The following is a 25458-nucleotide window of genomic DNA, read 5'->3' as shown; positions in this document are numbered from 1 at the left end:
TTAAACTTAAGTGGACATTTTGAGCAATTATTACATCAATTCTAATACCAAAAATGATGGCTATAATGTAGGAAAGCCAAAATGTAATATACTTATATGTGGATGAGGATCTTACGAGGTTATTTAAGACCAAACTAGTAAATAAATGCAAAGCTAGTAAATTTGTTTTGCAGAATTTTTTATCACTATCTTTGTCTCTCAATAAAAGAACCTGAAGAAAGCAGCGTCTGCTTCCCACCGTCCTCATTACTTCTATACCTTCAAGCCACTGTCTTCTAAAGATGCTGAGGAGGAACACCTTTTATTAAATTCCATTTCTTGGCCTAAAACCCCATTTTTGTCAGCTCCTTTTTCTTTGAATCGGATGAGTGATCCTGCTCACAGCACCTTCACCATTCTCCCCTGGAGTGGAGGAGGATGGCTCGTTGGAGATCAGCTGGAGGTTCTGATTCAAATGTACGACTTCCATGGAAAGGCCAAGAAGTCTGGAGGAGATTTCTTAATTGCACGGTTGCACAATAAAGAACTTGAAGCAGGTGTGGTCGGGCAGGTGCTGGATCACCTGAATGGCTCCTACTCTGCTGTGTTCCCTTTACTCTGGGAAGGAAATGCACAGGTGGAGGTGGGATTCTCTCGACATCCACCCTCACCTGAAACAGTCACCTTTCTCATACAGGTGCATCTTAATAATTAGGATATCACGATAAGGTTATTTTTCCCCCTTATTTATAAAATAGAAATAATACACTTCCATATATCTAGATTTATCACACACAAAGTGCAATATTTAAAAGTATTTTTTCATTGTACATGATGATGGCTTACATTTTACAAAAATCAAAATCCACTGTCTGAGACTATTACAATATTGTGGAAAAGTCAAGATTCTTCTCAGTTCTTTCAGTCCTGAAAAGAGCTCCAATCAGCCATTTCTAGAGCTTTGGGACTCCAACAAACCATGGTGAGAGCCATAATCCACAAATGGTGAAAACTTGGAACAGTGGTGAACCTTCCCAGGAGTGGCTGGCCTACCAAAATTACTCCAACAACAGCATTGACGACTCCTACAGGAGGCCACAAAAGAACCCAGAACAACATCTAAAGACCTGCAGGCCTCATTTGATTCAGTGAAGGTCAGTGTTCATGATTCAACAATATTAAAGAGGCTCAGCAAAAATGGCAATCATGTAAGAGTTACGAAGCCAAAACCTCTGAAACGCTAAATGGCTAAAAAACAAAACAAACAAACAAAAAAACTTTCTTCTACTTTCTTCACTGCATTGTATACGTATATAGAATATATATGTATGTAACATTGCATTTCCTGGTTGGAACTATGAAAGACTGCCATTACTGTGTGTATATTAAATCTGATTTTGTCAACAGTCAAGATAACATTCAAAATACTTCAACTGTCAACAACACCAGACAGAGTTTTTTGTAGTACATGTGGAGTCGGAGCAGCTGAATGTAATTTAAGTGTCACCTTCTGGTAAATCATGTCTTGGCTGTGATTTTGGAGTGTTGTTACTTTATCGTGTGTGTGTGTGTTTTTTCAGTAATGCCAACATGAAAGTCACCATTACGGTTTCAGGACCTTCACATGTCACTGTGTTGCCACAAGTGGAAGGTAAGGATGATTTTTTTTACAACTTGGATCATGGTAAATTTAAAACTGCTTGCGCTGAAGATCTTGGTATTGAACCTGATGGGGAAAAATCAGCAACCTACTTCTGTCCTAATGCCAGAGCATTAGCAGAGAAACAAACAAACAAAAAGTAGAAAGTGGCATTACCTGTATATCGGCTTGATTTGGGATGAGGATGCTCTATAAAAGGGTTTAAAAAAGACACTTGATAGCAGCTTTTTTTTTGCCCACAAACCTGAGAAAACACTGCAAACTAATACTGTAATCTCAGGAGTTAGCGATTTTCAGTTTTAGTTCACTGTTAAAAATACCACAGGGCTAAACTCAAATTAAAACTACAATAAGATCTGGTGAAGAAGTCACACTTCTAATACCAATGTTTTCTCCTCTAAAGAGTTGGCTGTGGCTAATATACAGTACCTGGGGCACTACTATACAGGAAGTGACAGATATATTAAAGATGTTTTTTATTTCAATCATGTCGGTAAACAGCTAATAGCCAACAAAAATATAAAATCCACCATCTCAAAATATAAGAACGTCACAAAACGTCAGTCCAAAAAAGAGTTTCGTAGTATAGAAGAGTTTACCTTCTACAAAGTTATGCTCATTTATGTACTCAGTACTTGGTTCAAGCTCTTTTACCATAAATTACTGCATCTATGCAACGTGGCATGGAGTTTCTATGCAGTAACCGCTGTTTCAGACTGGCAGCCAGAGTTACAGCTGCATCTCAGAGAGGCTGCACGTCTCACGCACAGAGAATTCTAAAATTTGAGGTCTCTTCTATTTTTTTATTTGCACCACGAGCGGTTATCAGTTCATCTAACTAGAAAAATGATAAATGCAGAGCCATACTTACCTTCTTGTAGCAAATATGTACGTCCACATCTGCAGAATCTGTTTGAAATCAGTTCCTTGATGAACCAGATGAAGGCAACAAGATAAAGATAAAGGTCAAGATAAACACAGACCCAAAGCACTTCCGGTTTCTGCTTTTCAAAGTAAAAGTCCACTTTAGCATTTCTTTGGAGAGACCCCTTTATATGTACATACTGCTTTTATTTTGAAAAGCTCCCGACATGCTTCCACTATACACTGTATCCTGTCACATGCAGAGAGTTTTATGGGTAAAATGTAGGAGGAATGACAGTGTTGACAGCAGGGAGACAAAACCAACATGTCTGGTATGAAGGCTGTTATGGCAGCAACAGCTGCAAGCAAGAAAAGTGTCTGAAAAACTGTTAATAGCAACGGCGAAGATCGCTGCGGTACTGTGACGTCACACGGACCAAAACATGGCGGTCTCCTGGTGAGTTTATGAGCTCAATTTTACTCAAACTACAGATTTCTGGGATATTTAGTGAGTTTTTACTTCAATATACATTTGAGAGATGCAAATATCTATCCAGCAATATAAACTTGTCTGATCATGCAGGGCTCCTTTTAAAAAAATCTTGGTGACGTACAACTGCCACAGGTCTCCTCTTCGTTTCTGCATTATCTCCACCAGTCAGCTGCATTACATCGCCAGTGAACTTGATGGACTTGCTGGTGGCAGAAACACTATTGTCGTTATTGGCATCTGGTCCCAATTTAGTACTTTCCCGTTACAGCTCTACATCAGGCAGCTTCAGAGCATCCAAGGGGCGGTGGTCTGTCTGTTGAATCGAGCTCCAGACACACTGGTGGTCATCAGGACTGCAAACCTCAAAGATCTGAATTTATATGAGACATTAACCAACAGTGACTGGTACTCATTTCAGCGGGACAGGGTGCTTAGAGCTGTGTTCAAAGGACTGAAAGTTCATATAGTTGGTGCTTGGGAGATGACTTTGGCCCATCACCTGCCATACAGCATTCACCCACAACTTCCCATCATAAAAGATATGATTGATGTATTCTTGTCCTATGTATGACTCCAAAATGTCTTTTTGTGAGACAGTCAGGGGAAATTAAAGCAAATACATTGTATTTTTTCTGTGGGTTTAATAAAGGTCCCATCATTGTATTTATATTAGCTAGATAGATTTTACATCCTCTTTTTCCATACTATTTGTCCCTGTTGCTTGTGCACCTACCACCCTTCCAGTCAATTTTCCATGAATATTTCTGGATACAGCCTCTGAGAATTTCAGCAGCAGTCTTCTCCATGATTGCATTTATTTGTACTGAACCAGAATGATAGGTTAACGGCTCAGAAATCTTTGTGAATTGGACTTTTCCTCAATATATTTTTGTGATACTCTTTTTTTGAGACACACTAGTATATCCCATCTTACCTGGGAACACCTTGGGATCCCCCAGAAGGAGTTGGAATATGTCAAAGTGGGGAAGGATCTGAGGTCAACATGCCACCACTTTTACCAAAGGAGTAAAATGGATGGATTCATGAGTGATAGTTGGCAGATTTATTCAAGGGATTGCTCCGCCTTGCCTCAGTGTCCAAGAACCATGTGTTTGTGTCACTCAGTGACTTCACTTATCTCTCCTGTGATTAAATTATTTTAGAAAATTGTAAATATCCCCCTTTGAATATCCTGGAGGCTTACTTGGCCCTTTTCCAATTTGCTCAGATAAGGATGTAGGTGCAACAGGCACCATGTTAAACATTGTCCCAGCTTAGCAAAAGCAAAGGTAAAGACTTTTGCGAAACAAGATTTATTTGAGTCCTCTTCAACTGCATACACCTAAACATTTGATCAGGCATTTACCCTGAACAGAGTCAGTTGGCTGATGGAGTTTTTGGTTGGCTGCATCATGCAAGAATCAACAGTTTCCCATCAGATGCTATTTCCTCTGCTAGGGTGTGTCTGTCGCCTCTGAAGTTTGTTTTGTACATCCGTTTTAAATGACAGCCACAAGAGTCAGGTTATTATCAGTATTAATTTTCCTAGACTAAAACTATGACTAAAAATGTTCATCGACAGCCTTTTTATCCATGTGAAAAACTAGACTAAAACTAACAAAAATAGATCAGTGATGACTAAAACTAAAAAATAAATCTGTGATGACTACATCTGACAAAATTGAAGTTTAGTTTTTGTCAAGAAAACTTAAACTAGACAAAAACTAAAAAGGATAGAAATGACTAAAATGTGACTAAAACTAAATACGTTTCATTTAAAGACTAAAACTAAGACTAAAATTAAAAATAGCTGGCTGCCAAAATTAACACTGGTTATTAAGTTTACTGTTGATTGCCTTTAAGTATCTCTCCTCAGAAGTCTTTATTCTGTTATGTTTTTTCTTTCCCATAAATTTATGTTATAATCTCTCCTTTTCTGATAAATAACCAGATGTTTCTGCTGTGCAAATATGTGAATGTTTGAGCAAGACTGATGAAAGACTGGCTTTAAGTCTGCAGTGGATCCTGCCTTGAATCTGGCTCAGAGGCACATGAACTTGAACGTTGCACCGTGAACACCTCTCTGCTTCTGTTTTGTTTAGTTTGGAGTTTGTCTGTAAATGAGTCAGTGAGGAAAAAAGCCTCTCATAGGACAGCTTATTTTTGTATTCAAACAAATCGGATACTTTCTTGTTTTTTGGGTTTCCCCTAAATTACACCAAGATTTTATCATGTTCTCTTGAAGATCATCTCTACTGAGGTAAGATCCATTATATTCTTTTAGAGATGCATGGTATTGGTTTTTAACTGTTAATACTCCATTGGCAAATAATATTTTAAACATAACTTTCACATGTATATTGTAGACCTTTTTGTATACAATGCCTATATAAAGTATTCACCTCCTTGAATGATTTGCAGTTGATTTTATAAATCAATCAGGGTCAATATAAATTAGACTTTTTGACAAAAAAAAAACCCTAGAAACCTCTTTAATGTCAAAAGGAAAACAGATTTCCACAAAATAATGTTAATGCTCTGCTTTGCCTCGGTAACTTCAAAGCATCCACCTTATTGTCCTTAAACCTGTTGTCTTCTGTGTAGCTTTGGCTGTTCTGTATGCTTCAGGTCTTGCTGGAAAATAAATCTTCTCCCCAGCCGTAGTTCTCTTGTAGACTGAGTAAGATTGTCGTCCAGGATTTTAGTACTTTGATGCAATCACAAGCTCTCCTGGCCCTGCTGCCAAGAAGCATCCCCACAGCGTGATGCTGACACCAGTGTGTTTCACAGTGGGGTTGGTGTGTTTTTGGTGATGTGTAGTGTTGGTGTCTTGTCTGACGGCCAAAAAGCACCATTTTGGTCTCATTTGAATAAAGACCTTTCTTCCACTTGACCATGGAGTCTCCCGCATGCCTTTTAGAAAACTCTAGTTGAGATTCAATCTGAGTTTTTGTCAACAGTGGCTTTCTCTTTGCCACTCTCCAATAAAACTTTGGTGAAGAACCCGGGCAACAGTTGTTGTACGCAGAGTCCTTCGATCTCAGCTGTTGAAGCTTGTAACTCCTTCAGAGTAGTCACAGGTGTCTTGGTGTCTCTCTCACTAGTCTCCTTCTTGCACAGTCACTCAGTTTGTGAGGACAGTCTGATCTAGGCAGATTTACACAAGAGTGCAATATTCCTTCCATTTCTTGATGATGGATTTAACTGAGCTCCAGGGAATGTTCATTGCTTAGACATATTTTGTATCCATCCCCTGACTTAAACTTTTCAATAACCTTTTTTTTCTGAGTGGCTTGGAGTGGTTTTGGAGTGTCTTTATGGTGTAATGGTAGCCAGGAATACAGATTAACCAATGACTGGACCTTCCAACCACAGGCGTCTTTATACTCCTGTGACGACAATCGCTGCTCTCAGGTAAGACTACTAGCACCATTTGGCTGGACTTTGATTTAATTCAGCCAATATTTATGCAGTCACTTATTTTACCTTACAATCCTTTTTTTATTGATGCCACTTTGTTAAAACCTGAGTTCACTTTGACATTAAAGAGTTTGGTTTTTGTATTTTTTTAGTCAAGAAAGCCTAATTATATTGACCGTGGCTGACTTATAAAATCTATAACAGGGTAAAACATCCAAGGGGGGTGCATAGGTTTTAGGTTTTATATTGTTTTCCTTTTAATGCTGTTTACTGATATAAGTGAAAACTTAATTTTCAAGATGACAGGTGCGAAAGCTTGACAGGTGTAGCAAGGAAGGCAGGGCTTGGTGAAGCATCAGTCACCCTCTTTCTCGTTTATGTGTTTTAATCAAGTACAAGAAAAGGACTCACCATGAAGGCAAAAGGTTTCATCAGACGAAAACGGAGTGGGAACCTTATAAGGGTTTTTTTCCTTCTCTCTACTCTGGCCCTGTTTGTCTTCATACTAAGATTAATGGACCTTCTGAAGGTGGGAACTGTTTGAAAATGAACAAAAGTTCTACAGCTTATAAAATGGTTGATGGTTACTGGATCAGGACACATGAATTGTCTTTAAATTTCTCATGCATAGGCAATTTAGATCCTTTATAGGACTGCTGGAGCACCCTTACATTACATCCCTGCACCCTAAAATGATTACAACAGGACCAAATGCCCCACCAGGCTTTTAAAAGTTTACCATAAATGTTGCACAAATATAAAAGAATTAAATTCTAAATCGTCTAAAAACATTAAAGGGGACGCATTTTACCCTTTTAAGACAAGTTTATATTGTTCTCAGCGGTCCCCAAAACATGCCTGTGAAGTTTGTTGCTGAAAAACACTCCAGTATTGGATTTTTCTCCACCTTTCAGAAAATGTGTGCTAAAACAAGCAGATTTTTCCCAGATTTTTTCCTCTCATAATGTCATGTGGGGAGTAAGCCTCGCCCCCAGGTTCAGTTGGCCACATCGTTAAGCCACATCCATTTCCTGAGAGGGGTGTGGTCAGGGGCACAGTCAGACAGCTCAGTGATATTTAAAGCCACAGACACAGCAACAGCTTGTTCTGTGCAGGGCTGAAACAGAGGGGGGTTTAAAAACATGCAAAAATCCTCTACTGGAGTGTTTTTTCAGCAACAGCCTTCGCAGGCATGTTTTGGGGACCTCTGAGAACAATATAAACTAGTCTTAAGAGGATAAAATATGTCACCTTTAAATAACAGTGGTCCCAAAACTAAACCTTGAGGAACCCCCTAAAGGATTTGTAGAACCTCTGATGTGCCACCATCTGATTGAACAGCTTGGCTTCTGCCACTGAACCCTGTAGCTTTTAGATGGTCTAATAAAATCCTGTGATTTACATTATCAAAAGCCTTAGACTGGACCCCCACTGTACCTGAAGGTGGTTGAACACAGCCATGCACATTTAAGAAAAGTCATGTGCAGACAAGGCCACCCATAAGGGGGATAAAGAGGGAGAGCTTTCAGAGGCCAAGCCAAACTGGGGGACCATTGTAAAGTAAAGCTGTGATAACATTTTTTTTATATTTACCCTGAACAATAAACACTCTTAAGGAACAAATATATTTTTATTCTTTTATGAAGTAAATTGCCTTCTCAACCAATTAAAACCTCTTTTCTTAAACTCAGAATTAAAATGGGTTAGAAATTTATAGAATGTGTTAAAATGGCAAACAAGTAGCACAAATGGATTAGAAGTGGCAAAAATTAGATAAAAATGGCAAAAATGGGTTCAATTGGCAAAAACAGGCATAAAAAGGGGGTTAAAAAGTGGCAGAAATTGGTTTATAAGTGGCAAAAATGGAGGGGAAAATCTGGTGAAATTGGATTTCAAAGTGGTTTAAACTGGAAAAAACAGGTAAACCAAGGCAGAAAAATAGGCAGGATTCGTTAAACTGTTAAAAAATGGGCATAACGAACAGTGAAATATGGTCAAAATGGGCAAAAATGGGCGTAAAAAGTGGTGAATCGGGGTTACTAGTGGCAATAATGAGCCAACAGAGGCTTGAATTGATTTAGAAGTGGCAAAAACAAGCAGAAAAAGTGGTGGAAAGGGTTTAACATTGACAAAAAATTGCTTTAAAGTGGAAAAAAATGGTTGGAATAAGTAATGCTTCACACCCGTGGACACTCTCCAAGTGGCCGAATGGGTCAAGAAGGCCAAGGCATCCACCTGCTCCCTCGACCCCATGCCCACACCACTGGTGAAAGTATCTCTGTCTGTTCTGTGCCCCATCATGGTAGACATAATCAACACCTCATTATCATCTGGAATTGTCCCCTCATCCTTCAAAACTGCCTCAGTAACCCCCATCATCAAGAAGCCCAGGTCAGGCCCAGAGGACCTCTCCAACTATCTACCGATCTCCAACCTTCCCTTCATCAGCAAAATTCTCGAAAAAGCAGTTGCTGCCCAACTCCAGCAACATATGTCCAACCGTGAGCTCCATGAACCTCTTCAATCAGGATTTCGCACTCACCACAGCATTGAGACCGCCCTTATCAAAATAACCAATGACCTCCTCACAGCTGCAGATTCTGGACACATCAGCCTCCTCATTCTCCTTGACCTAACCGCTGCCTTCGACACAATATCCCACACCATCCTCCTTGACCGCCTGTCTCACCATCTTGACATCACTGGTACAGCTCTCTCCTGGTTTCACTCATATCTCTCACAAAGAAAACAGTTTGTTACCATCGGCACCTCTCACTCATCCCCCGCCCCAGTTAACCAGGGCGTGCCTCAAGGCTCTGTTCTTGGACCTCTCCTTTTCACCATCTACATGCTTCCCCTTGGACAGATTATTCACAAACACGGTCTCAGCTTTCACTCTTATGCAGATGACACCCAACTCTATCTCAGCACCAAACCATCCACTCAGCTCCCTCCCCACTCCCTGGTAAACTGCCTCCACAACATCAAAGCCTGGATGACCTCTAACCAACTCAAACTCAACAGCAATTAAACAGAGCTCATGGTGGTGGCCCCCAAAGCGCTGCTGCAGAAGGTTGGAGATCTCATGCTCGATGTGGACGGGACCTCCATCTGTCCGTCCTCCGAGGTCCGAAACCTGGGCGTCATCCTGGACTCCACCCTCTCCTTCCAGTCCCACATAAAGTCCGTCACCAAATCTGCCTTCTATCATCTCAAGAACATCTCCAGACTCCGACCATCACTCCCTGATTCTGTGGCTGAAACACTCATTCATGCTCCCATAACCTCCCGCCTGGACCACTGTAATGGAGTCCTGTCTGGAGTTCCCAGCAAAACCCTGGACAGGCTTCAATACGTCCAAAACACTGCAGCTAAAGTTCTCACCCGCACTCGACCCTGGCAACACATCACTCCGACCCTCATCCACCTTCACTGGCTCCCTATCAAGTCCCGTATCAACTACAAAGTCCTCCTCCTCACATACAAATCTCTTCATGCTCTGGCTCCCCAGCACCTTTCTGATCTCCTCCATCCATACACACCATCCCGCAACCTTCGATCTTCAGACACTGGCCTACTTTCCATGCCCAAAACCAAACTCCGAATCTTTGGAGACAGAGCCTTCAGTGCTGCAGCTCCCAACCTCTGGAACACTATTCCTGCAGACATTCGTAGCGCTCCATCTCTGGACATTTTCAAAAAAACGTCTCAAGCACCACCTGTTCACCACAGCCTACAGTCTTCACTAAACCACCCCTTACACTCATCCTACCCCACACATAGTTTGTCCATGTCTATATGTTCCTGTAAAGCGTCCTTGGGTTTCTTGAAAGGCCCTATATAAATTCAAGATATTATTATTATTATTAATGAAAATGGGGTAATTGCAACTGCACGCAACTGATGAAAAGTGGCAAATAAAGTGGCTAAATTGGGTAGGAAAAGTGGTTTAAAAATGACACAAATAAATACTATAAACATTAGATCCCAAAAATAGTTTAACTCCAAAATGAGGTAACAGTTATAGACATGGCGTTAGCATCATTGCTGCTGATAAAACACACATGCACTGATATCGTCAATAATTAACTACAACAGTTATTTAGCTATTGAAGTAACATTATTCAAAGCTGTATGGACCTCTCTTCAGGTGTTTGTCTTTCCTTATAAAGTTAACTTACAAGCAGGGAAATAAGATCTGCATGATGATTTATTGTTTTAGTTTTGTAACAGAAGTAATTGTTGTAGATTTTTGACAATTTTCACTTAATTAATCTCTGTTTTTCTAAACCCCATGCCAGATAAAATGTGCAGAAAACTTTGTCAAGAAAGGAACCTCTGCTCCTAGCATGCCTGATGACTTCTGCACCTTCAAGCCACTGTCTCCTGCAGATGCTGAGGAGGAACGTCTCTTATTGGACTCCATCGCCTGGCCTAAAACTCCACTTTTGCCCACTCCTCTTTCATTGAATCAGACGAGTGATCCTTCTCACAGCACTTTCACCATGCTTCCTAGGAAAGGTGGAGGAGAGTGGCATGTGGGAGATCAGCTGGAGGTTATGATACAAATGTATGACTTCCGTGGAAAGGCCAAGGAGTATGGAGGAGATTTCTTAATTGCATGGTTGCACAACAGGACACTTGAAGCTGGTGTGGCCGGACGAGTGCTGGATCACCTGAATGGCTCCTACTCTGCTGTGTTCAGTTTACTCTGGGAAGGAAGAGCACAGGTGGAGGTGAAGCTCACACATGGGCATAGCACGGGGGGGGGGGGGTAGGGTACTGATTACACAGGCCCACAATAGTAAGGGTTCCTTGAGTAGCCTGCAATGAAAACTGTGTTTTTATTTAATTTTTATTTGTAATTGGTGTCATTACTGAATCAAAAGTGCAAATTAAATTGCTCAGCAGACTGAAATTTCTACCAAATAGAGCAAAATAAATACTGGGGGAGAACGTGCAAACTCCACACAGAAAAGCCCTGACTGGAAAGTAAACCAGGAGCCTTCCTGCTGTAAGGCAACCGTGCTGACCCCTGCCCCTCCATGCAGCCCTTCAGACTCTTGAAGTTTGAAAATCGTATTGTATTTTGGCAAATCTTGACATTTAAAAACATGCTCCCTCTAAAACCATAAATCAGAAATACCAGTCAGGATCATTTGAGGAGAAAGAGAGGTAAGCTTCTGGTAGGGTTGAGTTGTACTGCAAACCGGTAAACAATGGTGACTACTATTTATCAGAGACTACCTCCAGAATTCGGGAGTGGAGAGGTTGGAATGTCCTGCCAGCAGTCCTGACCCCAACCCCACTGAATACTTGTGGGATCTGCTTGGGTGTGCAGTTCATGCCAGAGTGACCAACACAACTGCACTGGCAGACTTGTGACAAATGCTGGTTGAAGAATGGGATGCCATCCCACAGCAGTGTGTGACCAGGCTGGTGACCGACATGAGGTGAAGGTACCATGCAGTCGTGGTTGTGTATAGTTCTTCCACACGCTACTGAGGCTCCTGTTTGTTAAATGAATAATTGTTAGATTGCCAATATGTCTTGTTTCTTCAGACTTCTATCATCCAATCCACCAAACACCAAACAAGAGTCAATGGCAGAATCAGCTGTTTGGCATTGGCAGAGAAGGTTTGGCAAATTTTCAATTGGTATAACCAACATACTCAGCTCTGCTGCTCATCCCACACATGCATGGTCCTTACAAATGTGGCACCATTTAAAAGGGTAATAAACAGACCTTTTATTGCCAAAAAAGCATTGTCACAACAATTGTTGACTTTCATGAGATGTAAGCTGTAATCATCAAGATCAAAACATTAAAAAAAAAGCTTGGAATATTACACTTTGTTTGAGATTAAGCCAGAAATTACAAAAGTTTTAACTTTTTGAAGTAAGTAGCAGGAACAAAATTAACTTTACATAATCTATTTTACATGCTCCTGTATTCCATAACATGGATATTTGAGATAGTCTATCTGTTGATATAGAATTATCTTGCCCAGCGACAGCAGAGCCAGAAAATTCTGATTGGATGAATGGCATCTGATCCTCATTTAAACCCTTACATGTCAAAAACATTTTGACTTTTTATTTTTTTCCACTGATTTTATATATATATCATTGTTGAATAATGAATTTATGAAATAAAATTTTAACTGATGACATTTTAAATATCAAATATTTTACACTTTCTCACTGACACATGCAGAGGCTGTAGCCCTTGTTGCAGCCTGACAGCAGCAACTGACACCAAAAAAATCTATCTCATTCTCTTGGAAACACTGTTTTCAGCTACAGCTAATGAATATCAGGCACAAGACTGTTTGCCATATCCTAAAAACTCCTCTTTTTGTTCTTCCAGGTGACACTTGTTCACCCCAGCATGGCTGTCACAGTTCTGCGCAGGCTGAACAGAGAACATCCCGACAGGATCATCTTCAACAGTGTCTTCCGCTCAGGGTCCATCTCTGAAAATACAAACTGTAATGTTTGTTTGCGTCAAACCAACCAGACACAATGCAACTTCACTGACCTCCGTACTGGTGACCCTTGGTTCTGCTATAAGCCGAAAAACCTGAGCTGCGATGCCAGGGTTAGCCACACGAAAACAGGATATATGAATGTACTCACAGCCAAAGAGAAGAAGCTCTTTCAAAGGTGAGGGAATATTAGAAAGTTTGCTTTTAATCCAGTCTTGAATTGAATAGGTATGAATATTAGAGCTTACTATGTAGTCTAGTTTATAGTTGCACACATTTAAGTTTAAGTATCTTTAAAGCCCAAATACAGAAGCAAGCTAACTGAATGTTAAAAAAGCATTCACTTTTGAGTAATTAATTCTTGACAGCGATTATGTTAATGTGTCAGAAAAGACATTATTTAACGTGAGGTTTTATTCAGGAACATCAACATGAAAGTCTCCATCAAGGCTGCAGGACCTGCCAGTGTCACTGTGTTGCCACAAAGGAAAGGTGAGCCCTCTGAGGAAAAAGGTAAACGTTTCCATCATATAAATCTCTACAGTTTTAATCCATTCATCAATAGTGGGCAGTTCAAACTTTAAAGACTTTTCTTGTTAGGCTTATTATTTGCTGCCAAGAATATACAGCAGCCCTAAAAAGTCTACACTGCCCTGTTAAAAGGCCACGTTTTTGTGACATGAGAAACAAGGCCATGGGATGTCATATCAGATTTTTTTTTTCCATCCTAAATGTTACCTTTAGGACATACAAAAAAAAAACACAATCTTTAAGAGGAAAAAAAAGTAATAATAATTTTAAATGGTTGCATAAATATGCACACCATCCAAAAAGAACAAGGGCGGGTGGATGCAAAAATTTGACAGTTTCACGGCCAAAATGGTCTGTCAAAAAGGGTTGTTCCGATTCCTATACCAGTATCAGAAATATATCCAAAACCACTTAAAATGCAGGTATTGGTATCAGTGAGTAAATGAATTTATGCACCGATCCGATACCATTTGGTTTAGCTTCATATTTAGCTACGTTTAGCAATGCTAAATGTTAGTGCTATAAACCGGTAATCAATTCATCTTCACTGCCAGAAAGCACTGCATGCGCGGGCTAGCATTTTTAATGCAGCAAAGAAGAACCAAAGGTCCCACTGCAGCAGCAAAGAAAAGTGGCTGCTTGACAGTTTCTCTCTGAATGTGAGCGTTAAAATGCTTTCCAGACTGGCGCTGTAGTACACAACAAGAAGTGACACAGTTAATCAAGAGCTGAGTAACTTTTGAACCATACATCGTTGCCTCTTTCTTGTTTTTCCTCTTGAAGCTATTGTTCCTTCGCATTTACACTATTGATGCCTTTGTATCCCGTGGGCAGCATTTTCAGTGAGCCTGAAACTCGTGTGACTTTTGGGGACTTTAATGGTTAAATCCACACTCGTAAACCCGATATTGAACGTCTTTTTTAAATCAATTTTAACCGAATTTGGTAATTTATTACCGCTAGCTTGAATGCTAACCCGAATGCTAACCATCCTATTGTTTTCCCTTTGTGAGGGTCTGTCAGCCAGTTGCAGGCTATTCCGTAATCACATTATGCTGCACAAGTGGAGCATAATGGGCTCTATGCAGGAATCACTTCCACATTTGACATAAGGCAGCTCCCAAACTTCTGGTTGGGAGACTGAACGCAGAAGAGAACGGCTGATGACCCATTTTTGAAACATCATTTTAGCATGTTTAGATGCCATTATGATAAAGAGTAAACACAAACACAGTCGAAACCAACAAAAAGATACAAACCCGGCACAAAAAGGAAGGAAATGATTGGTAGATTATTTCTCTGTTGTGACAATGCTTCTTGGAAATAAATCTTATACCATTGGAAAGCCTGTCTATGTCCCTTTTAAATAGTGCCACATTTGTAAGGAACATGCATTTATGGAATGAGCAGCAGAGCTGAGGATGTGGGAACCATTACTGCCTTGTTACAACCAGGAAATAATCTATCAAACATACATTTCTTAACTTTTTGTGCAAAATCCATGGAGAGGTTTAGCGAACTAGTTAGTAGGGTATGGTTAACTGATAAACATGGATTAATGTTGGGGACAGGATTAGAGGCTAGGGTGGCAGCTCAAGAAAAACAGCCCCAAATCATTGTGCTGCCACCACAATACTTTACCGTTGGTGTGTTAATATTCTTATCAATTCTTCTCAGGACAACCCAGGACTGATCAAGGCAGTGAGAAGTCTGGGCTCTCTGGTTATTACTACCAGGGTGTGTGGCGATCACTAGGGGACACCAAAGTCAGACAATTCAAAAACGCCTCTGCCATCAGTGAGTGTCTGAAAGGCAAAATGGTCCACCTGTACGGAGACTCCACCATCAGACAGTGGTATGAGTTCCTCGATGATGCACTGCCAGGTAGTTGATCAAGTAACCTAACACACCAGATAGACTGTTTCACAAGTCTGGGCAAGATCCCACAGTCTGAGTTTGGGAAGGGCAGATAGTTTGAAAAAATCTCTCAGAGGGTGATTTGTGGAACATTCTGTCTTATACTGACATTCTTAGGAGAGTGGGGATGGTAAGGGTTAGCTGCTTGATGTAGGAACGGCAGCTGAGCTTTTATAGGCACTTGGCACGCTTTCCAAAGGCCAGGACCTTGTGGGTTGGTCCAGATGCCAGGGGCTACCATGTACATCATGGAGGGGGTAGCATAAGAGGGATTCCTGGAGGATGGCCAGAGCAGTACAGGACTAAGGTTGATGTAGTGAAGTACCAGACGTGCAAATGCTCCCATACCTGACCTGACCTGCTGTACTTCAGCTGTGTCTAAGCTAATTCATATAACGGTTGCCATTTTTTTTACAGCTTGCAGCAAAATTGAATCCCACTTGTAGCTACCCCCTCATTCTCCTCAAATAACTCTGACTTGTCTGGTCTGTTCTCAAATTTGGCACAATCGTAACAGATTGGAGCTTTTCAAGATGGATCTGCCTGATGACAAACATAGAATATGGCCAATCCATGGGCTCTACAAGGCTACTGATCAGCGGGGATGTTTGATTTTATTCATATCACACGCTTAATATGTTAATTCTCTCGTACTTTCAGATGCTAAAACGGTAGACCTCAACAGTCCAAAGCAAGCAGGACCTTTCATGATATGGGACAGTGCAAAGGACATCTTAGTAACATACCGCATCCACGGCCTTCCTCTTCGCATCACCATAATGCCAACCAGCAAGGAGAGCTACATTGCCAATGAACTTGATGCTCTTGTTGGTGGTCCCAACACCGTTGTAGTTATTGGTATCTTTGCCCACTTTAGCACTTTCCCAATAGAGATCTACATCAGACGGCTTCAGAGCATCCGCAGGGCGGTGGTTCGTCTGTTGAACAGGGCTCCAGGAACACTGGTGGTCATCAAGACTGGCACCCTCCAAGATGTGCACATTGCTTCAGTGGCAAGCAACAGCGACTGGTTCTCAATTCAGTTGAACAAGGTGCTCAGAGCTATGTTCAAAGGACTTCATGTGCAACTAGTTGATGCATGGGATATGGTTCAAGCCTATCACCTACCACATGACATTCACCCAAGACATCCCATAATTAAGAATATGATTGACGTTCTCTTGTCGTATGTATGCCCTCAAAAGAAAAAAAAAACATCGTAAATGAAAATCGTGATGACAATGTAATACTAATGATCAAATTTTTAATATTTGATCAGATTTAAAGGATATTTAATAACATGTTAATTATGCATTTCCCATGTATGCCTTACAGGTTTATGTTGGTATATATATGTATGTGTATTTGTTTATACATCTGTATGTGTATATATGTATGCAAACAGTGCATCCAGAGAGTATTCATAATGCTTCACTCTATCCACATTTTGATGCTACAGCCTTATTCAATAATGGATTAAATTCATTTTTTACCTCACTACCTACTCAAAATTGAGCTCAGGTGCAACCTTGAACTGCACAGTGCCAGATCCACTCGGCCTGTTCGATGGCCACGTCTGGCCCATGTATTTGAAACACAAGAACATTACTAATCATCCTTAAGATATTTCTAACTTGATTGGAGTCCACCTGTAAATTCAGTTGATTGGACATGATTTGGAAAGGCACATACTTGTCTATAAAATGTCCCATAGTTGACAGTGCATGTCAGCACACGAACCAAGCCATGAAGTCAAAGGAATCGTCTGTAGACCTCCAAGAGAGGATTTTATGGAGGCATAGATCTTGGGAAGGGTACAGAAAAATGTCTGCAGCATTGAAGGTCCCAATGAACAAAGTGGTTTTCATCATCCGTAAATGGAAGGAGTTTGAAACCACCAGGACTCGTCCTACAGATGGCCGCCCTGCCAATCTGAGCGATCCAGATAGAAAGGCCTTAGTCAGGGAGGTGACCATGAACGTGATGGTCACTCTGACAGAGCTCCTTCTAGAAGGATATTTACACTAGAAGCACTCCACCAGTCAGGCTGTATGGCAGGACAGAAGCAACTCCTCAGTGAAAGGCATGTGAAAGCCTGCCTGGAGTTCACCTGAAGGACTCTCAGACCATGAGAAACAAAATTCTCTGGTCTTGGTTCAGGCACCACTCATTACCTGGTCAATACCATCCCTACTGTTGTGAATTCTCCCATGCTGTCAAAATGGCGACATCTGGTGGCCAATAATGGTACAGCTCTGAAAGGAGCAATAATTGCTGACAGGTGTGTCAGGAACACAGTTGTGCCTGCAGCCAGCATTAAAAGCCCAGCACAGTCATACAGAGGTCTCTCTGATCTCCATCCACTCCCCAGCCATGCATCCTTGAGCATGTAAAACTGTTTCTTTGTTTGACTGCATTTTCTTTACTATTTTTTTGTTAATTATACAAATTAGAAATTGATTGTTCAAACTTATGTTAACCTATTACTTTAATTGTTTTGTTGACACAGAAACCATGGTTTGGATGGAATTAAATCCTCAAACAGTGCTTCAATTGTCATCAGCTCTTTAATTTGAGACACTGAGGTGGTCAGCTCTTTAACAAGAACTTAACATGCTTTAATACCTACAGTGAAGCATGGTGGTGGCAGCATCATGCTGTGGGGATGTTTTGCGACAGTAAGAACTGGGAGACTTAAGACTGAGGGAAAGATGAATACAGCAATGTAATGAGACATCCTTGATGACTGATGGGCGAAGGTTCATCTTCCAACAGGACAATGTCCCTAAGCACACAGCCAAGATGATAAAGGAGTGACTCAGGGACAACTCTGAATGTCTTAGAGTGGTCCAGCCAGAGCCCAGACTTGAACCCGACTAAACAGCTCTGGAGAGACCTGAAAATGGCTGTAGGCCAATGCTCCACTCCCAACCTAATGGAACTTGAGAGGTCCTGCATAGAAGAATGGGAGAAACGGCCCAAAAATAGGTGAGTCAGCCTTGTAGCATTGCACTCAATAAGACTTTAGGCTGTCATTGCTGCCAAAGGTGCTTGAACAAAGTATTGAGCAAATAATGTGAATAATTATGTACATGCTATGTTTTTGTTTTTTTTCTTTTTAACACATTTTCAAAAGTTTTAAACTTTTTTTTCACATTGTCATTAGGGGATATTGAGTGTAGAATTTTGAGGTAAAAAATTAAATTAAATTAATTTGATACATTTTGAAATAAGGGTGTAACATAAAATGTGGAAAAGTGAAGCGTTGTGATTACTGTCTGGATGAACTGTATGCACAGATATATGAATCTATGTAGGCCGGTATATAAAACAAAATTACTGAGGTAGGTGAGGTTTAACTCTAAGCACTCCTTGGGTTTCCTACCTCGCCTACTGTACACAATCGTATATTCCTGTTTTTTACTCTTTTCTTGTGAAGGTTGTACCAGAGTATTAAAATGATTAATGTGTATTATATGTGCAAACAAATAAATACACTTATTGAAAAGAAATAGTCCAGCCACTATTGGACTGAGATCTGACCCTTGACTTTGACTCGGACCTCCACTGGACCATGGAGTCTCCCACGTGCCTTTAGGTGAACTCTAGTCCAGCTTTAATGAGTTTTATTCAATAGTGGCTTCCTCTTTGCCACTCTCCCGTAAATCTTTAGCTGGTGAAGAACCTGGGCAAAAGTTGTATGCAGAGTTTCTCCCATCTCAGCTGCTGAATCTTGTAACTCCTTCAGAGTAGTCATAGGTGTCTTGGTTGTCTCTCTTACTAGTCTCCTTCTTGCCCGGTCACTCAGTTTGTGAGGGCGGCTTGATCAAGGCAGATTTTTCACATGTGCCATATTCCTTCCATTTCCTGATGATGGATTTAACAGAACTCCAGGGGGATGTTCAGTACTTTTGGGGGGAAAAAACTGTATTCATCCCCCGACATATACTTTTTTGGAGTTTCTGGAGTGTTCTTTTGTCGTCATGGAGTATTGGTAGCCAGGAATTTTGGGTGGCTACCATAACTCCAATAGAAACTCCTGCTGCTGACTGCTGACTGTGACAGCAGTTCAGATAGTTGAATTGAAAATGACAGCTGCTGAAAATCTTAATATTAACTTTAGTTGGATTTTATTTCTAAGATCTTTGAGAATTAGTGAAAACTTAACTGTCACATATTTACAACCTAAATTCCAAAAAAGTTGGGGCGTTGTGTAAAATTTATGATGATGTTGAAAATGAAACATGTTACCATTTCAAGAAAAATATCAGATCATTTTAAATGTCATTGTAGCAAGACATTTCAAAAAGTTGGGACAAAGCCTTGTCTACCATTACATAGCATCCCCTCTTATTTCTAAGAGACTAGCAGAAGATACTATAATAAATACATGAGGATTTCTAACCACTGCTGTGTTTGCTGCTACAGAGGGGACAGCCAGACAAAATTTCATTGTACTTTTACTATGCAATGACAATAAATAAACTATCTACTATCTATTTCAACAACAGTCTGTAAACGTCCTGGATTTTTCATTTCATGATACACCAGATGTTTTCTACTGGTGACTGGATTACAGGCAGGCCAGTTCAGCACCTGGGCCCATCTACTGTGAGGGCATGCTGTTGTGACGGATGCAGTGTTTGGTTTAGCATTGTCTTGCTCCTTCCCCATTCTTCTTCTTCATTCACTCTCCTCTTGCATTCTATGTTTGTACAACTGACAGAAGGCTCCCCTCCTTGTCTCACATTCAAGTTCCTGTTTTTTCAAGATAAGGGAGGTCCTTATCTAAACCTTTATGCCTTTGTGATGTTTCTTCTTAAGACAGGTTGTCACAAACTCACAAAACGAACCTAGAACTTCAACTCTTTTATTGCAAGTTTTTATATTTTGGATGCGTACCACATCAAAGTTTTCCCCTCTAGTGTTCCCTCCAGATGAGTCGCTGCTGAGGTACGGCACATGATATTCTTGTTTTGCTTGAGTATGATATAATTTTTCTTTATATAACTTTAAGAAAAGAACACTGTAGCTACTCAGTTATGTTCTGGGGCTGCTTTGCTGCATCTGGCAGAGGGTGTCTTCAATCTGTGCTGGGTGCAATGACATCTCAAGATTATCAAGGCATTCTGAACCGTAATTCAAAAGCAATGTCTGATTTTCATTAGTCAATTTTCAGTAAATGTTTATTTGTTATCAGTCTTGGCAGTTCCACGTTATTTCAGTGACCATTGTTTTTTTACTTTCTTTGATGTAAGTGTATCAGAAGTTTTGTCCATGTGTGCACTGGTATGACTCAACAATCTCAACATCCTTACCATGAATAGTGCTGGCTTTAGGTTTATTTTATTCATTATTTATTTAGGTATTTCAAAAAAGTCTACAATAAGCTCTTTTGTTTTTTACACATTAAAATTAAGGAAATGTGCATCACACCGATTAATAAAAGCAGGAAGGGTGCAACCATGATCCGACTTTGAATTTTGAAGATGGGATAAAAGTGCCGTGTCATCAGAGTATTTGACCACGTAGCCACCCTCTTTACAAAACCTGCAGGTTTCTAACTCTAACTCTAACTCATACACAGCGTTTGGGAAAGGGCAGAGGCTTTGAAAAAAGAAACTCGAAGGGTGATTGGATGAGCGTTCTGTCTGTCACATCTCCACAGGCCAATCAGAGCAACAAAACACGTGACGTAGCCGCTATGGAGCTGCTCCACTACCGGGGACTCAACTCCATAGGGAACAGCATAACGCAAACCATGGCGACTGTAGACAGACACGGACACAGGTGTTTTTATACTATAATCACCTGAGCCGTCCACTGCATTCATGTGATCCTAATTTCACTATTGTGAGACTACCAATTGGCTGGACATTTATTGAATTAGGTCAGTCATTTTAAAGGGGTGAACATTTATGCAGTCACTTATTTTGCCTAATTTTTATTTAATCTACATAAATTTGTAGAAATCTGTTTCCATTTTTACATTAAAGATGATTTTTTTCTCTTTGGTCAGAAAAGCCAAATTATATTGGACATGATTGATGTATAGAATAAATAAGAGGGTAAAACAATACTTTTAATAGGCACTGTATGTCCAAAATAAGACAATTTTTATTATATGCAAGACTAATTACAACATCAATAATAATCTTAAGAGCTGAGAAACATACTTCTAAGAACATCTGGTGAGGCTGATTAGGAAGTGTATTTATTTTATTGAGTATTCTCTCCCATTCTCCCGGTATTAGTCAGACAGCAGGGTATTTTAAGAATAAGCAATAAAATTGCTGGTTCAATCCTACATCATCTTTGAATCCTGTGGCACAAATTTTACAAAGGAGGCTTCAAAGCTCATATTCCTAGCTGCATTGGCTTTTTAAAGGACTAATGCTGTGCTTTTGTTATTTTTACATTGGACTTTACTCTTATTACATTTCTGCTGTTTTTATTGTCCGCATGATGACTCCTGTTTTATTGCAGACTGTCAAACAAGTTGCCCTTCCTATGGCTGATAAAACTTGAACCTTGAACCGTAACATGTTTTCCTTATGCTATATCTTTCACTCCCACACTCCTGTCGTTTTGGGTAAGGTGTTTTCTGTTTTTAAATAAACTGTTGTTAATATAAACCTCTCAAAGACAAATTTCTTGCTTTACAGCGTGCTATTATTATAATTACATGGATTCCAACCACATAATGGCGGGATTTCATCACAGTGCTGTCCTCAATCTTGTAAGGCAAGACAGATATACATAATTCATTTTTGATGAAAGTTTGATGTAATAGATGATCAATTACAACACCAACCCTTTCAATGTGTATCTGTACTTTGGAGGTCTTTAAAGTGGTTTTAGTCACCTTTTATGCTGCTTTGAGCTTTTTCTTTCTAATGCATTTCAAAAGGGTCTGTTTGTAAAGTCATGTTAACATCAGTTCAAGCTGTCTTAATGAAGAATCAAATTAAAATCAAGCTAAAATTTTTTCAAGAAATGTTAAAGTGTCTCATTTTGAATATCTTATACGGTATGTTGGATTGTGAACAAAATATTTATGAGATTTTTCAAACCATTGTATTCTGTTTTTATTACATTCTTTAATACTCATGGAAAATCCATAATTGGCACAGTGATGATGTAAAGTGATAAAATATTTTCCTCATAAATCATGACACTGCTCTCTACCACATGAAAGCATAAACTGCCATTATGAGTAAAAACATCAGTCCTGGCACTGTATTTTCTTCGTATTGGATCATCAACAAATTTTGCAGTAACCCACACCACTAGTCAGGACCTCTGGATTTTTCCCCAGCTGTGTACCTATAAGTAACTAAACATTCCTAGATGGGGCAACACCAAGAGAATGATTCACTCCTCTGATAACAGCCATTGCTCGTGATTAGGTGGGTAGGTCGCGAAGTGTGGCGGCACGGCAGCGCAGTGGTTAGAACCTCACAGCAAGAAGGTTGCTGGTTGGCTTCCCTAACAGGGCCTTTCTGTGCAGAGTTTGCATGTTCTCCCCGTGCACGTGTGGGCTCTCTCCGGGTACTCCGGCTTCCTCCCACCACCAAAAAGGTTAATTGATCACTCTAAATTGGCCGTAAGTGTGAATGTGAGCGTGCCTGATGGTCTGTCTCTATGTGTCAGCCCTGTGATTGACTGGCGACCAGTCCAGGGTGTACCCCGCCTCTCACTCAATGACAGCTGGGATAGGCTCCAGCCCAGCCCCGACCCAGAATGGAATAAGGGGTATAGAAAATGGATGGATGGGTGATGAAGTGAATGCTCTTCTTGTCAGTATGCAATCTTTGATAAGACACCAAGCCCAGCGGCTTCTAAACTAAAGTAGAAGGAGGAATAAAGCACAGTTTGAGGAATAAATTTCTAGTAACAGGTACAGTTTAAGGTGTGACATTGAGCATGTTGATTTGCCGTGAGCCCACGTCTTGTTGATGTCTGTCTGTCGTCTCCAGTCATAGCTTTGATAAAACATGGGCGCGTCAGTCACAGTGAATCAGCTGCATTACTGGGAACAGTTAATAAACCTGTGTCCTGCACCACACAGACAACACGACAGCTGAAAAGCTTCCTTGTAGAGTGTTTCTGATAAACAGTGATCTGCTCATGACATGTAAACTTTTACTCTGCTCATGGAAGCTGCAGACCGTGTGGCACTGTGTCAGATTACACAGTTACACACGCACGCGCTGCATTGCAGAGATGGTATATTTGAACAGAGTCTCACTCGTTTAGGAAAAAAAACATTCAAACAAAAACTAACGAGGGTGAATTCAGGTATCAGGCTACGTTAATAATTTCAGTCTTCTATACATTTTCTTATAGAATCCCATATCTGCTACGCCATGAAGAAAATGTCTGGAAGTAAAGCAGGCCTGAAGAAAATCTTAAGTTATATGATACTGAAATTGGGGTAGAGTAAATCATTTGTATGAGAAAAAAATCACAATAATCATATGAGAAGTCCAAATGGAGGGATAATAAGACAAATTAATAGAATAAAGGTCATTAAATCAAATATAATGAGGAAATAGCAAGACAAAATTATGGGGAAAACCATGCTTATACAAAAAAGGTTAAATGTGTGATAAGATAAAAGTCGTAGTTATGAAATCAAAAGTTGAATAAAGGAGATAGTGAGTCAAAATAATTAAAAAATAAGTCAAAAGAGCTATATGAGTTAGAGTCAAATTGAGATACCATGACTCAAAGTTTTGAGAAAGTTAGTTACAATTCTATCAAACTTAGCTATATTTATCAAATTAAAAATGACAATTGTGAGATAGGGGGTGATTATGTGATAGAATGTCAGAATAGTGGGAAAGACACAATTATGTGATAATAAGCCATAATTATTAGTAAAAAGTCAGAGTAATGAGAAAAACTTAAAAAAAGAGACCACAATTATTAATGATTATGAGAAAGTAAGTCATAACTATAAAAGTGTAAAAATTACAAAATAAAGCCCACGATATAACTTCAAGTCAGAAATATGAGTTAGTGAGTCAGGATTATGAATTAAGTTTTAATGATATGATTCAATAGGCAAAATTGTGAGAGATGAAAAAATTCAAAATTCTGAGAAACTAAGTGATAATTATGTCATGGTAGTCTTCTAAAAAAAAAAAATCAGGGCACTAGAAGCAGGAGTTATACAAAAAGAAAATAGAAATAAACAGAGGTGTTTGAAATGGACTGGAAGAAAAGCTGTACTAGTACAAAAAGGACAGTTACAGCAGTAACTGTTGAATGGTCATATAAGTAACTCTGTGACTGTTGAATGGTCATATAAGTAACTCTGTGACTGTTGAATGGTCATCAGAGTCACTCTGTGACTGTTGAATGGTCATCAGAGTCACTCTGTGACTGCTGAGTGGTCATTAAAATAACTCTGTGACTGTTGAGTGGTCATCAGAGTCACTCTGTGACTGCTGAGTGGTCATCAGAGTAACTCTGTGACTGCTGAGTGGTCATCAGAGTCACTCTGTGACTGCTGAGTGGTCATCAGAGTAACTCTGTGACTGCTGAGTGGTCATCAGGGTAACTCTGTGACTGTTGAGTGGTCATCAGGGTAACTCTGTGACTGTTGAGTAATCATCAGAGTAACTCTGTGACTGCTGAGTGGTCATCAGAATAACTCTGTGACTGTTGAGTGGTCATCAGAGTAACTCTGTGACTGCTGAGTGGTCATCAGGGTCATTCTTTGACTGTTGAGTGGTTATTAAAATAACTCTGAGTGGTCATCAGGGTAACTCTGTGACTGTTAAATGGTCATCAAAGTAACTCTGTAACTGTTGTGTGGTTATTAAAGTAACTCTGTGACTGTTGGTTATTAAAGTAACTGTGACTTTTGAATGGTCCTCAAAGTAACTCTGTGACTGTTGAATGACCATTAAAAAAACTGTGACTGTTGAGTGGTTATTAAAGTAACTCTGTGACTGTTGGTTATTAAAGTAACTGTGACTTTTGAATGGTCCTCAAAGTAACTCTGTGACTTTTGAACGGTTATTAAAGTAACTCTGTGATTGCTGAAAGGTCATCAGATTAACTCTGACTCTTATTTTTTGGTCAAGTTCTAATGA

General features: G+C 40.0%; 1 protein-coding gene across 2 annotated transcripts; it reads left to right on the top strand.

Annotated features, from left to right (window-relative positions):
- Positions 1-5133: 5133 nt before the first annotated feature.
- Positions 5134-18660, top strand: LOC121505601 (NXPE family member 3-like). 2 transcript variants are annotated; one of them, XM_041781057.1, is made up of 7 exons: positions 5134-5256; positions 6810-6945; positions 10718-11152; positions 12787-13082; positions 13326-13396; positions 15113-15319; positions 16013-18660. In XM_041781057.1, exons 2-7 carry the CDS (start codon positions 6829-6831, stop codon positions 16573-16575), a joined length of 1689 nt encoding a protein of 562 aa, XP_041636991.1. In that variant the 5' UTR covers positions 5134-5256; positions 6810-6828; the 3' UTR covers positions 16576-18660. The 2 variants fall into 2 exon arrangements, with proteins under 2 accessions (XP_041636991.1, XP_041636990.1); XM_041781056.1 differs by having other exon boundaries at positions 13326-13417.
- The last annotated feature ends 6798 nt before the right edge of the window (positions 18661-25458 follow it).

The sequence above is a fragment of the Cheilinus undulatus genome, linkage group 23 (genome assembly GCF_018320785.1).
Source record: "Cheilinus undulatus linkage group 23, ASM1832078v1, whole genome shotgun sequence".
Lineage (NCBI taxonomy): Eukaryota > Metazoa > Chordata > Actinopteri > Labriformes > Labridae > Cheilinus > Cheilinus undulatus.
This window is presented reverse-complemented; position numbering and strand designations above follow the sequence as displayed.